General features: G+C 45.4%; 1 protein-coding gene across 1 annotated transcript; it reads left to right on the forward strand.

The window, feature by feature from the left end:
- The first annotated feature begins 7,500 nt into the window (after nucleotides 1–7,500).
- On the forward strand, nucleotides 7,501–8,984 carry LOC112902043 (two pore potassium channel b-like). Its single transcript, XM_025970939.1, has one exon. The coding sequence runs from the start codon at nucleotides 7,660–7,662 to the stop codon at nucleotides 8,752–8,754; it is 1,095 nt and encodes a 364-aa protein (XP_025826724.1). The 5' UTR covers nucleotides 7,501–7,659; the 3' UTR covers nucleotides 8,755–8,984.
- Nucleotides 8,985–15,450: the final 6,466 nt, after the last annotated feature.

Raw genomic sequence — 15,450 nt, forward strand, 5'->3', positions numbered from 1 at the left:
ACTAATAGTAATATTTGGCTGTGACCTCTATGGCAGCCTTGCGTTACTTTGGTTGTTTAATCAACAGTTTTGATTTGATATCAATGGTTGACATACGTTTGTTCTATGTAGGTGATCTCTTCATCATGTGGTGAGGATGACGTGTCAGTGGAGATATCTTCTTCTACCGACGATGGTGAAATAAATACGGGTGTGCTGAGTCAATTGGATCTTGTGCAACAATTTGGAGCTGTGGCACGCATGATTGGTATGTACTAGGAAACTACTTCCATGAACCAAACCAAGAAGGTGAAAACTGATCTCTCTGGATATGAGTGTATCATTAGAACACTTAGCAATCCACACGGCATGCTACCACATGTTTTGAATGAGCAGGGAACTTTTTATAGGCTACATGATGTGTTAATGTCATCGTATGGATTGAAGTCAACAAATAAGATGAGTTCTGTTTGTCCTTTACCTTATTTCAATGGATCATTGGAGCACCACAATCAATTAGACAGGCGGAAATTTGTTTTCAGAGGTCAATCGAGGCGGTCGATAGAAATTTGAACAAGATAGTGTATTCAGGCTCTCTAGCAACGTGAAACCAAGATATCCTCAACTTAGAATAGTGCATCCTAAACTGCAGAGTCCTCGCTTCTCACCGCACTTTGATAATTGCATTGAGGCAATAGATGGGACACATATTATTGGTATTTTACCGCCAAGCCCACCGAGACATATCCCCGAGGTGGTAGGTTGTAGCTAGGATGTCACTGAGATCAGGAACTTGAAGGTGTAAGCAACATATGGTTTAGGCAGGTTCAGGTAGCAATATGCGTAATACGCTACGTCCTGTATGGCGGTTTGTATTGCCTTATATTGGTTATGCTTTGGAGGGGGTCCCTGCCTATTCTTATATAGTCTGGGAGGATAGGGTTACATGGAATCCTGGCCTGATACTAGCTTATGAGTCGTACCTGAGTACTACTCTGGTAGTTTTCTTTTGTACCGACTGGTCCGACTCGCATCCGAGTATATTACAACATATATAAGGGATGTGACATATCACATCCCTTACTCTAGAATATTCTACGGCATGTAAGTAAACCTGTGGCCCCGGGTCAAACAAGCCCTCGAGCTTTTCTAAAACTCCATCTTCAGAGTGTCTTCCGAGTACTTCCACGGCTACTTCGAGGTTGCGAGGTGCTCATGCCCCGAGTAGTCTTTAAATCTTCACAAATAATCTTCTATATGGGGTGCCGTGGAAAAATCCAAATTGTTTGAAAAATATGCCATTAATAACACGTGTCCCGCAGCCCCCGAGCCTTGAATCCAAATCCCGAGATTTGGAAAAAGATGCAAAAGAACGTGGCATGCATTGTAGAATATTTTGTGAATTTGAATTGATGGTTAAAATAGAAAAATTGGTTTGAAATTCGAAAACCCCTTTCTTTCGTATAGAAGCTCTGAAAAATAGTTAATGAAATAACTTTCCTAATATAATTCTAAATTATCTCTCAAAATAAATCTTATACTAAAGGATCCTTAGGCCGTCGTTGGTTATTTAACCATGCACTAATCTAGGGTTACCTTTACGCCTTCAGTCTTCACATAAGTTGTCTACCGAGTAGTTTTACGGCATCCAGCCCCGAGCTTATGACTCAGGTGAGCCGTGGCAGCCACATCGAGTAGTTTATTGGTATCCAGCCTCCGAGCCTGGGAGCTAATGGAGCCACGTCGAGTTGTTATTAGTACCTAGCCCCCGAGCTCAGGAGCTGAAGGAGCTGTGATGGCACGCCATGCGGCCTAGAGAGTTGTCCCCGAAGCTCGATCTGAAAAAAGACAATGTATACATTATGTAGCATAATACGAAGATACCAAAACTTATTCGGTAATAATGTGAAAACACCAAAATTTATTCGGTATAAAAATAAAGTTGCTGTGTTGAGCTCTTGTTTTAGGCCATTTAAATTCCGCGAGTAGCCCACCTCTACGTTTAATCATCTGGTCCCCGTTCTAGCCTTCGCTCATACCGTGTACGAGTCGCTTAGGTCAAGACCGAAGACTCGAGGCTTCACGGATTAAGGCGGAATACTACCTGAGCAAATTAGCGACCAAAAAGAGAGGACAAGGAGCAGAAAAAAGTAGTCGGTATACGACAAAGAAAATGTGCGTTGCGCAAAAAGTAGGCTGCGAAGTGTAGCTTTATAGGGTTTCATATCTATCGAGAGACGTACACAAATAAGTAGCCGATCTTGTAGAGAACAAGTTGGGAAAGGTACAAGTGATTTAGCTTGATTTATGGACGATTGCCGATGAAGCCCATTAGTTGGAGTTGATTCTGACTACTTATCGACAGTGTGAAGTCTGCCTCGACTAGTTTATAGTCGAGATGAGTAGTCGAGGTTCGCTGTAGCAGCGCGGCGGTTTCGCAGCACTAGCTGGAGCGGGGCCACGTAGCCGGGCTAGAGTTGAGTCCAGGTTGTCGGCGGAGCTCGTGGACTTGTCGATGAAGTGGTGCATGTGCAAATCTTGAGTAATATGCAGCCCGCGTACACCTTCGTGTACAATTAGCTAGCATCTCGGAATCTTCATGGTAGCCTTTCGTGTGTATCTAACGAATTTCCACTGAAGTGCCTTTTGACGGAAAAGGTTGCAATGTGCTGCTCTGTCTTGCATCTCGAGGTGCGTTCGTTTCACATTAGACGGGTCTAAAACACAGTCCTATAAATTAGAGGTCGAAACATTTTAGAGGTCTAATATTTAGAGGGGTGTTCGTTACAGCCCTGTAATGTGAGTAAGTTTACAATTTTACCCCCCCTATCCATGCAATGTAACTTGGAATTCTATACAGAACGGGTTCTCCTGACAAGGCCGAACATGAGGATTGCAGCCTATTTCCAAAAATGTTAACAAAAAAGGCTTCAAGCACAGAACATACATGTAACGCAAATCTGGTGGGCGAAAGAACGGAGAGCACAGGTGGTTCAGGGCACACGAACACAATAACTAACAACATTCCTTACAGTAAACTTCAGGAGAAGTGATACACTATGTGAAGTGTCTACAATGGAGGAACATCAAATACATTATCAACCAAAAGATTAAAGAAATGGTCATACAAAATACTGTATGTGTTAGGATACAGTATGTTCTAGCCTTCTTCCAAATGTAGTTCCTCCAAAGAAGGCAAATTGGACGTGCAAATGCCACATTATCACCTGAAAAACGAGCACGCATTAGATACGCATTAGATATGAAAAACGAGCACCTGAAAAACGAGCACCTGAAAAACGTCCTTGTTAAATATGATTGTCCATCCATGATGTTCTAGATATTTTACAAAATACAACAGCACCTAGAAAAACGAGCATGCATTAGATTAACTGTGATCACCATGTCAATACAACTGCTTAGTAGAATATGGCTTCCAAGTGCCCCTGGCTGATCATCTAAACTCTAAGATACAAGATTAGTGGCCATGGCATCATATCTTTTGGTGGCCGTCTGCTATAATTTTGTTTGTTTCTAAATTTGGTTTAGTAGCAGTTACTTGACAATTTAGTCTTAAGATTTAAAACTACATTTCGATACACAACTAAATCCTAAATATCTTAGAGCCTATGCAATTAGATATGTATCTGTTAAAGCAAAATGGCAAATGATCTTACAAGAAGGACATACATCTACAAATCAATGACACACAATGATGCAACTCGGTACAAATTTGTTATTCACAAGCTACAAAGATGAGGAAGGAGTTAAGAGATTTAATTTGGCATTTTTGGAGCATTACACAGCAAGATAAGCAACTAACTTGGTTTAGAAAGAATAAATATAACTAATTGTACAGACTTTAAACATGTTCAAACTTAATTTTCCTACATAGATCTATTGCAGAGGAATCAAAAAAATAAAATTTCACAATTTTTAGAGAACTAGAACATTTACTGCACGAACGGGGCGGGGGCGGCACGCGCACGGGCACGCGCACGCGCACGGGCAGCACAACGAGGCAGGGGTGCTCGCCCGCGGCACAGGCGAGCGCGGCGAGGCGGAGAGCGGCGTCGGCAGAGGGAGACGCACGTCGGGGAGAGGCTGCTGGCGGAGGGAAGGGCGGCGGTCGGTTGGGACCGAGCGAGGAGGAGGAGAGGGTGGTGCACACGCGGGCAATCGGGCGGAGGCTTACCGGCGGCGGCGCGGGGGGGTGGGGGGGAGAGAGGGGGCCGCGGCGGCGCGGGGGGTGGGGGCATAGAGGGGGGGGCGACATATCCGGCGCGGGGGGTGGGGGGTGGGGGAGACAGGGGGCGGCGGCGGCGCGGGGGGGTGGAGGAGAGACAGGGGGCGGCGGCGGCGCGGGGGAGTGGGGGGGATAGAGGGGGCGGCAGCGGCGCGGGGGGTGGGGGGGATAGAGGGGGCGGCGGCGGCGCGGGGGGGTGGAGGGGACAGAGGGGGGCGACAGATCCGGCGTGGGGGGTGGGGGGGAGACAGGGGGCAGCGGCGGCGCGGGGGGGGGGGGTGGAGGGGAGAGGGGGGGCGGCGGCGGCGCGGGGGGTGGGGGGGACAGAGGGGGCGGCGGCGGCGCGGGGGAGGGTGGGGGGGAGAGAGGGGGCGGCAGCGGCGCGGGGGGGGGGGGTAGGGGGACAGAGGGGGCGGCGGCGCGGGGGGGTGGTGGGGGGCAGCGCTGGGAAAGGCGAGTGAAGGCGAGCGGATTAGAGGCCGTTAGAGTGCTCGCGGGCTCTAAAGTTTCTCCACCTCTAAACGTTCCATCGGAGCGCGCCTAGTGGGCCGTTCGGATCCCGGCCTCTAAAGTTTAGAGGTTTTGGGCTTTAGAGGCCGGAAACAAACGGGCCCTCATTTCATACGTGGCTAGCTGTAATTTGTTTTCCGTCTCGGACTTGATGCCCTTGAACGGTTGACTCTGCATCACTGCATCTAGAGCCGCCGCTCGTCTCTACTTCGACTCCAACTCGGTAATTACGCACAGCCCGCAAAATTGGACTCGGTAATCTGCTTTGGACTTGATGTCGCATGTTCTGGGCTGCCGCAGTGGTTGCGCCTATCTCCTACGCGCGACGCATGTAGCATCCGGCGGCGCTTGTTCGGAGGGATCCAGTCGTGCGGATCGGAAAGAGAAAAGAAAAGCAAAATTTATGATTCGCCTAAAAAACCTAGATTGATCCAGCAATAATACTTGGTGCGACTCATCCGATTGATTATTACTGCCATCAACCTCATTAGAGGATTTCCGTTGATCTCCTCTACTTAGCACGTGCAGCTGTCGGTGTTTTATCACCAACCCTATCAAGAAATATCCCCGAAGCAATAGGTTGTCGGTGTTTTATCACCAACCCTATCAAGAAATATCCCCGAAGCAGTAGGTTGTAGGTAGTGTGTCGTCGAGATCAGAAACTCGAAGGTGCAAGCAACATAAGATTTACACAGGTTTGGACCGCAATATATGCAATACCCTACATCATGTCTGGTGATTTGTATTGCGTTGGTTATGCTCCCCCTTATGTATTATGTTGGGAGGGATAGGGTCACATGGAATGCTAACCCGATACTTGCTTAGCAGTCCTACCCGAGTACTACTCGGATAGTTTTCTTATGTACCGACTAGTCCTACTCATATCCGAGTACATTACAATATATATAAGGTATGAGACATATCTCATCCCTTATTTTAGAATATTCTATATTATGTTAGCAGTCTCGTAGCCCCGGGTCTGACACATATACCGGTTGTTGTTCCATTATCAAAATTGCTTCAGCGTGTGGGTCGACATGGTTACACGACTCAGAACGTTTTGCCTATTGGTGACTTCGATACGAGGTTCACCTTTGTAGTTGCGGGATAGCCTAGTTCTATACATGATATGCTGATTTTTAATGATGCCATAAACAAATATGGTGACAAATTTCATCATCCGCTGCAAGGTAAATAGATATATTGCATACAAATTGTCAAAAGATTGGTTATGTGCGCTAAAGTTCTAATTGTACAATGTTTGTAATAGGAAAATTTTATCCAGTACATTCAGGGTACCCTAATCATCTTGGTTATCTTGCACCTTACAAGAGAACAAAGTACCATTTGCAAAAATTTCAACAAGGCCCATGACCAAGAGGGAAAAAAGGTACTCAATTACTTACATTCATCCCTTCGCAATGTTATTGTGATCATTTAGAGTACTGAAGATGAAGTGGCAGATTTTGTTAGACTTGCCAAGTTATAAGATGAACAAACAAAGCAAAATAATACTTGCTTGCATGGCTCTACATAATTTTAGTCGAGAAAGTGCAATGAGGGATCAAAACTTTGATATGTGTGACCAAGATGAGGACTATGTGCCAATGTCACCATCCTCTTTGTCTAGACAAAGTGAGATAGTAGTCAATTAGGTGACGAGGATGTTGACATGAATGCCTTCCGGGATTCTATTGCAAATGCTTTGTTTCTTACTCTTTTTTTTTATTTACATGTTTCGTCCTAAATCAAATTTGACCAACTTTGACCAAATTTATAGAGAAAATAATAATATTTACAAAACCAAATTTATTTCATTGAATCAAACATGAAATATACGTTGATAGTGCATATATTGGATAGTATAGTTGTTGCAATATTTTTCTATAGATTTGATCAAAATTAGCTATCTTTGACTTAGGATAAACCAAATACATATATAAATAAAAATTTAAATAAAAACGGAGGGAGTGGTGATGAGTATTATTTGTGGGAAGATGGGAAGATGTTTGTATGGATTTATATTGCTTTTATATGAATCTGGATGTGACAGTGCTCACGCGCTTGTGGATCTTTGTGTGTCTTGATCCGTAATGTTGAGCAGTAGAACGGTTAGGTTCAAGTTCATGTGCATTGGTGGGAAGTAGTGCTGCATTTGCGGCAAAAGGAATGTATGAACAAAAATATGTAAAATCAGCTAGTAAAATCCAAGGATCCAAATAGCGCTATTCAGATTTTGCAAAGCCATTCAAATTCCTAGATTCCAAAATCCAACATAAAATCCTAATGGTGCCTTACTCTACAGTGAGTCCTTTAGGAGTTGAAAGTTAAATCAGTATTTTCATGTTTGAAGAATTGACTTAAGTTCCAAGGTGATTTGAAACTAATTGGTCGATTTTGAAATATTTTAGACATGAAGTTCTCAATGTTTATACTGAGAGTGGTCTTTTGTCCATGGAAGAACCAAAACGGCTAAACAAGAACTCCCAATAAGAAAAGAATTTACACAAAACTATTTTGGATTTGGATCTGTTCTAATCGGGGAGTTACAATCGGAATTGTCAACGTCATGATCTTCGATCCAAACCATCAAAGATCCGATCATCCTCTGTTTGGAGACCCTAGCATACTAGAACATTCTCGTTTCAAGCCTTTCGCTCCAATCATTGAAACCACGCGTGCTCCAAACGGAGACAACTCAAGTATAAAGCGACCGTCAATTTTGTGGTGCAGGACATTGACAGGTAGCGGAACAGGTGGAGCCGCCTCCAGAGTGACCCGAGCACACAAGCCATTCCACACTTCACACTCATGAGTAGGATCCTCAGTACCAGGCAAATTCTTCACCTCATCTCCTCACGAGCCTCTCCCCTCCACTGAGCTCGCTGTTGTTCTCCTTTCCACCGGTGAAATCTGGGGAAGAAATGGCGGAGAACGGAGCAAATCAGCCCCTGTTACAGGACGGCGACCCTCCTAACGCCGGCGAAACGAGGCCGACTCAGGGAGCTGGAGCGAAGAGGTTCCGGCGCTGCAGGACGGCGCCCTCCGCCGATGCGGCGCAAGATTCTCCACCAGGAAACAAGAACCCGAGCCATCAGGAGCGCGGCAGCGCCGGCTCGCAGCCGTTCGCGCCGCCCAAGGAGCTGCTGCTTGGCGCGCGCCCGAGCTTCCGGCTCGTCGGCGTCCTCCTGCTGGTCTACCTCCTCGCCGGGACCATAGCGTTCTACCTCACCATGGACCACATGTCCGGCGGCCGCACCAGGAGCCGCGTGGTGGACGCGCTCTACTTCTGTGTGGTCACCATGACCACCGTCGGGTACGGTGACCTAGTCCCGGCCAGCGACGCCGCCAAGCTGCTGGCTTGCGCCTTCGTCTTCGCCGGCGTGGCACTCGTCGGTACCTTCCTAAGCAAGGCCGCCGACTACCTCGTCGAGAAGCAGGAGGCGCTCCTCTTCCGCGCGCTCCACCTCCGCCGCGCCGGCGACCGCAGGGCGCTGCGGGACATGGAGGCCAACAAGGTCCGGTACAAGCTCTACACCTCGGCCGCGATTCTGGCCGCGGCGCTCGCCTCCGGAACGGCGTTCCTGGTGGAGGTGGAGGGGATGCGCCCCGTGGACGCCTTCTACTGCGTGTGCGCGACGGTGACGACACTCGGGTACGGCGACCGGAGCTTCTCGTCCGTGCCGGGGCGCGCGTTCGCGGCGGCGTGGATCACGGTGAGCACGGTGGTGGTGGCGCTCTTCTTCCTGTACGCGGCGGAGCTGGGCGCGGAACGGCGCCAGCGGGAGCTGGCGCGGTGGGTGCTCAAGCGGCGGACCACCTCCACTGACCTCGAGGCGGCGGACATGGACGGCGACCACCGGGTCGGGGCCGCGGACTTCGTGCTGTACAAGCTCAAGGAGCTGGGGAAGATCAGCCAGGAGGAGATCGCCGAGTTCCTGGAGGAGTTCGACCAGCTTGACGCCGATAACTCCGGTACCCTCTCGCCGCACGACCTCATCGTGGCGCAGCGCGGTTAGCTCGGCAATCCCCGGCAGCCAGCAAAGCCCGTGGAGTCGGCGTCGAGAGCATTCTCGAAAAAGCAGGGAAGAGCAACGTGCCACACGCCTAGAATTCTTTCTGTTTTAATGCCATGTGTGCTCTTTTCCAGTTGTACCTTTTGTTTGCCTCTGTGTAGGTACCCCTGTAGTATAGGTTCATTTTTCAACTGTAATGTATAAGAGTAAAATATGTGAGATTTACATAAGCATGAACGGGAATGAACATGATTGAATACTGATCTACTAAAATACGTAGATCTAATGAATAACGAGCAGATGTTTACAGAGTACGTAGCTTGACAAATGTAGGACTAAGTGGATTTTCAATATTGAACGTTAGTCTACAGAGGTTCCGTACTCATCCATTTATGTGCACTACGTAACGGGCCGAATCAATGGTCGGTTATCCTGATTTGTTCATTTATATGCGCTATACGACGGGGCTGAACTAATTGTTGGTTGAGCGGGGGCTGAACTAATTGTCGATTGAGCATCCCTCATTATTATCCAACATTTTAATTGTCGGTTGAGCATCCCTCATTATTATCCAACATTTTCCCCATGGCCTCTTAAGACTCGGATCTGTAGTTATCCTGAGATCATTATCCAACATTTTCCCCTTTGATGGTTGATGGTGAGACTAATCATCATAAGCCCTTTCACCCTTTTCTCAATAGAACTTCATTCTAGGACAATGTGTCACGGTGGTCATCAATCAAATACTATAGGCCTCATTACCCATAGAGTTGCATCCTAAATTGATCGGATATTTTCATAATAATTTATGGGAGTTGATTCCCTAGGTTCCCCTCTTTTTTCCACATCAAAGGCCTTATCGTAAACCCATGCCAGCTACATTATTACGAAAAATTACTTGGTGGTAGGCCTTTTGTAAGTGAATTCATAAGCATAAATTCTGTACCAATATGCTCAATCTTAATTGTTTGATTCTAGACTCTATATTCAATTTTGATATGTTTGACAGAAACACTCAACTTCTTGTTACTCGAGTAGAACATAATCGCAGTACAAAAGCAGTGGTTCTGGAACGTTGTCAACCACTTTTTATCCTGGAATAAAATTCTTTATCCATACAGCCTACTTGGTGCTTCAAAATATGCCATATACTCAGCCTGCATTGTCAATAATGCAGTGACTCATTGCATTGTCAATAATGCAGTGACTCATTGTTTAGAGCTTTTCCACGATATAGCTTCTTCTACAAGGGTGAAGATGTAACCTGATGTGAATTTCGTATCATCAAGGCACCCTACAAAATCAGCATCAAAATACCTGACAACTACAAGATTATCAGACTTTCTATAAGTATATAAGTAAGCACATAGTTTTTAGTACCTTGCAAATAGCGCAATAATTTCCTAACATCCTTCCAGTGGTCCCGTCCTAGTCCTGGATTTTCTTGATATCCGCCTAAAAAATGGAGCATGAGGGATCTGATCGCCATGCGTGTCCAAGAGGAGGAGAGAATTAAAGCTGATTGAAAGGATGTGGTAAACCAAGGTGGCTCTTTCAGGAAGGGAACAATGAGAGGCAGGAAGAGGAACAATGCTTATGCTCCATATAAGAAGACTCAGCAAAGTTCCCGTCCCGCGCCCATTATCGTCTTCCTCATCATTCTCATGGTGCCTTAGGTTCTTCATCTACTGGTGATAAAAAGAGAAATATGCCATCCAAATTTATATCTATTCCTTATGTGCCACTGAAAATTTAGTCATCCCTTCGTTGCTATCAAATTAAACTTTGCATCTTTTCAAAGCCATTCTGTTAAAATCCACCATTAATAGCGACATGCACTGCGGTGGACCCCGTGCATCAGTTAGAGGAAGGGCAAAGGCTTTTTCGTTTTCGCTTCCCTTCCCTTCGATGAACTTCATCCTTAGCCAACTCTGCTCGTGCGCCAAGGCAAGCAGGAGTGCCTCCCGACCCCGGCCCTCGCTCCTTGGCGCTGCTCCATGCACGGCATGCAGCCACGGCAGCCCGACGGGCAGGACGTCGTTGCTCCACACGCGGCTCGCCCCCGCGGCATCCTGGTGGGTGGGACGGCTCTGCCCAACGCGCATGCGGGGAATATTTTTTTATTTTTAACCTATTTTCAAATTTAATTTTACAAATAATCCACCCGAATAAATATTGACTGATCTAATCCTTTTAATCACGCTGGTCCGCATGGCGTGACGAAAATAGACTATCGCGCCACATGCACTAGCGTGGCAAGGTGTACATGTTGGGGCGTGCGGGAGGAGTCTGCTAGCGCATATTCCACGTGTCAAGCTTAAGAGTAGACCAAATGAGTGAAGCAAATTCAAGTATTGTTCAAAAAGATTTGAATTTGGGCAAATGTTTGAAGAAGGAAAATATGACCATTGTCATTCTGGAAAGTTTTAAGTTTAAAATTTATTTAAATATTGAAGTTGTAACCAATATAAAAGTTGTAGTATTAATCATGTACTACAACATGGAAGAAGTTTGAATAAAAAATTCAAATATTTGAGTTGGTACAAATAGACAAAATAGGATAATATTGCCGATTTCGGGATGAAGGTGAAATAACCTAAGTATTGGAATACAGTGAAAAATGTGAAAGTTTGAAGGAAAGGTTTGAACAACATGCATATCTCAGTAAAGTAGAAAGTATGAAATTTATCCATTGATCAAGCCTTGAACAAACTGATCACACGCTGGCACATGAAAACAGTAAACCTAGGTAAATTATTGTTGTTCTGCTCTATTCTCAAAGAGCTCGTAATCAAGTTTTATGATAAAATATTGTAAATTTAAGCGTCTAGTGAACTTTAACAGCAATGCTTTATTTATATTGAATAGTTGGGTAAGTTTTGCTTAGTATAATATTAATCCTATTGTAACAAAGCTCTCCGCACAAAATGAAAAGCAACCGTATTTTACCATCATAACCATACTTTAAGATCTTAATCTTTCATCAAGTTACTTGATGTAGCTTATCGTTAATATACAGAGTGCTACATTATATTTCATACTTGACAATTATATTGTTTAAATTTTTATTATATTAGTTCTTATTATATTATTATTAATTATTCTATGCTATTCCGTATATCAAATGTGATATAGAACTTTCTTGGTGGAACTATGATAAACATGTCAAGTTCGAGACGAACCGATACAGGCACTGTCTAATATTTAAATCAACCATTTAAGCATCTTAGTGACCTCGAATAAAAGAACTCCAAACTACAAAGTTGCAGATCTCGTCAAGAGCTATATTTTTTATATAAAAATCATCTTCATTCAAGTTCATATGAAAATATATGATTTTTCTAAGGTGAGATCTTGTCGCACCGGTGGGAGCAGCGTGACAAGGCTGTGCTCTCACGCCGGTGGTAGTGGCTTGTTTATCACGCCACGCGGACCGGCGCGATTAAAAGAGTTAAGTCTCCAAATATTTGTTCGGTGGATTATTTTTAAAATTAAATTAGAAAATAGGTTAAAAATAAAAAATTCGCGAGCGGGATGCTGCGCATCCCTGCGAAGTAGGCAGCCCACGACAATGCGACACGCGGACAATGCGACGGAGGTGGCTTGGGCAGTGCGGCGCGCGGCCTTGCGACGGAGGTGGCTTGGGCAGTGCGGCGCGCGGCCTGCGGCAGTATAGCGCACGGGCCACGGTAGGGCGATGTGCGGGCGGTGCACGGCAACACGGCTGGTCTCCATAGACGGGGCAGCTTGCAGCCAAGGTGCATAGCGGCTCTCCGTGGCCAGGAAGTTGGCGACCTGGGGCAGAGGATCGCTGGCAGCCATTGCTACTGTCGCTCCCCGTCTCCATCCGCTGTGCTGCCGCGTCCGTGAGCGCACCAGGGAGTTGGTCGGCCTGTGGCCGGGGTGATAATAGAGTTTTAAATTTTAGCCTAGATAATTTAAGCGTCGGGCTCAAATTAAACTAAAATATATAAGGGCTATAAGAGAGCACTGGAATTATGATGCGCTACTAACCCTGCCTGTGGGTGCAAGAGCTCCTTCCTGACCCAGCTCATACGAACTTGCATGACATGTTCCTCCAATCCCCTCTTGCCATACTTCTTCAAGCCCATCAAGAACAGTCTGTGACAAGCAAATTAACTCGATTGGTCAAGGAAATTTCACCAATTCAGAGCGCAAGGTCAATTGACTGGTTTGATAGCTCCATGTGTTTTGTAGGAGTGAGGGCGATTGCTTACTTGCACTCCTCTGGTCACGAGACGCCTGTTTGCGTTCTTGGTCTGGCAGCGTTCGCGCTTGCCGCCGAGCATGTGGGGCCCAGCCCGAGCACAACAACGCGGACGCGAGGGGCAAGCTCGGCATTGCGCCCATGAACGGCATCGCTGCGGCCGTAGCGGTATTGGCCGCAGGCGGGTTCGACGTGCTGTGATGCTGACGGCGCTGAGGTTTTTACTGGGAAGACGGAGATAGTAAGGTGCATTCTAACGGAATGGCATGAAACGGATGAAGAATTAACATCCGATGGCAATGAATAATGGCTAAATTTTTTATGGCATACAAAAGATAACTATAAATTTGAATGGCATTTAAGGAATTTACTCATAAAAAAATAAAGAGTGCCACCGCTGCAGGAAGCAAGGAACTAGCAGGATGAGTGCTCTGGTCGGCTGAAATGGCTGGCCAAGTAGGCCAACTGTGGCTGAACCATCCGAATTAATCCGGCTTAAGTGCTCTAAGGGCCAGTTTGGCAGAGCTCCCAGAGCTGATTCTCTGCTGAATCCAGCAAGAGCTCTGCCAAACAGTTTTTCAGAGAGAAGTGATTCTCTGCTGATTCTGTGGAGTGATTCTCTGAAATGAACTAAGAGGCTGGGAGCTGAAAAAAGTAGCTTCTCCTGATTCTGTGAAGTGATTCTCCATCCTGATTTTAAGAGTTTATGCTAGAGAATCAGAGAATCACCTTCAGCCACAGAATCACTTCTCTTAAAGAATCAGCTCCCACAGAGAATCAGGATCAGTCGGAGCTCTACCAAACTGGCCCTAAGTATCACCTAAAAGGCAATCTAGACTAACACGCGCTTAAAACGGAGTAAAACGACTATCTATCGGGTAACATCCCGATGCAACCACTGGAATTTCAATGGAAACAATGCATAAATACAATCCATACGAAGGTGAGCCCAAAGATTATAACAATCCATAAATTTTACATCATAGAGTTCAACATGAATTATTATTACAAATCAAGTTCGAATTCATGCATAAACAAGTATTTTCAGAGTTTAATAGTGCAGCGAAAAATAAACGATAGCTCTAACAACGATACAAGATATCATGATGAAGCCCGTACATGATATCATTCAGCGTTAACATCATTGGCCGGGGACGGATCCCATTCCACCGACCAAACAGGAGGAAGAGTACGCAGCCAAGTCAAACTAGCAACCATATCCTCAAAAGTCTCACCTGAAAACAAAGCCACAAGTAAGGCTGAGTATACTAATACTCAGCAAGGCTTACCCGACTAGTGGTATATACTTAGCAGACTCCTAAACATGCAAGACTTTTGGCTGAGAGTTGTTTTTGCCAAAAAGTATTTAAGAGTGAGTCCTTTCTTTCAAGTTTTAGCATCTAGTTGATTAACCATTCTAGATAAGCAGCTATCCAAATCACACATAGTGAAAAATAATTAACTGAACATCCAACCAGATTAATCATCATCAGTATTCCTCTTCTTACTCTATGTGGTAAAAGGGTTAAGCAATCTCAATGGCCGGGAGAAACGGATGGTTCCAATTGAATTTCTTAACCTTGCAAGAGAAACCTAAACACATGTCACGTGGTTACTCCAGAACTTTTCCCCTTTATTCCCGTTTCATGGATCAGGGCTGCCATCCTCGAGTACAGAGGTCCACGAACCACGGCACGGCGCCGGGCCGTGGCTGCTCTTGCACTCACCCTGTGCCCATAAGACCAGCATCAAGACAGTGGGATGTATGTCCACTCACCTGTTCAATCAGGTACTTAAGCTTACCGATTACCATATTCTCGGCATGTGGTTAGTACGTTTAAAAACTTAACTACCACTACCACATACCGTGAGCTCAGCATTGTCGCTAAACAGATAGGGCCTCAATAATCAATAGGAATATCGTAACATAGCCTCGTCCATTGATCTTATGATTCCAACGTAGGTAAACAAGCAACTTCTATATCTCACGAATGATAGAAAATCACACGACTTTTACTGGAGTCCTATTAGCATGGCAGTCTAGCGATCGACACAGACTAATGTTCATATGATAGGTACTAGGATCATGCAACTAGAATTTTAATCAACTCCTACAAACTTAATGCACAATGCCATATATAAATAAAAGTTGCATAAGTTTTAAAAAATTAGGGTTATGCTCCAGGGCTTGCCTTTCGGAGCAAAACTAGCCGTGGGCGCTTCCGAACTTTGGTTCAGGTCTTCAGCAACTTCAGTTAGATTAACTTGAGCTTCAGCACTGCTCACTCTCGGACTCGAACATCAGCTCGTAGGTTCCGTCGGCGAGAGTCATCGATTCTATGTGAATGCATATGTATGAGTGGTTTTAATGGGACAAGATAAATAACTATTTTACTGTAAAGTTGTAATTCAATAAAACTCAAGTTAAGTTATAAAGCACTTCATTTTATTTTCCTTGGGCAGTAATTTAT

The sequence above is a fragment of the Panicum hallii genome, chromosome 8 (genome assembly GCF_002211085.1).
Source record: "Panicum hallii strain FIL2 chromosome 8, PHallii_v3.1, whole genome shotgun sequence".
Lineage (NCBI taxonomy): Eukaryota > Viridiplantae > Streptophyta > Magnoliopsida > Poales > Poaceae > Panicum > Panicum hallii.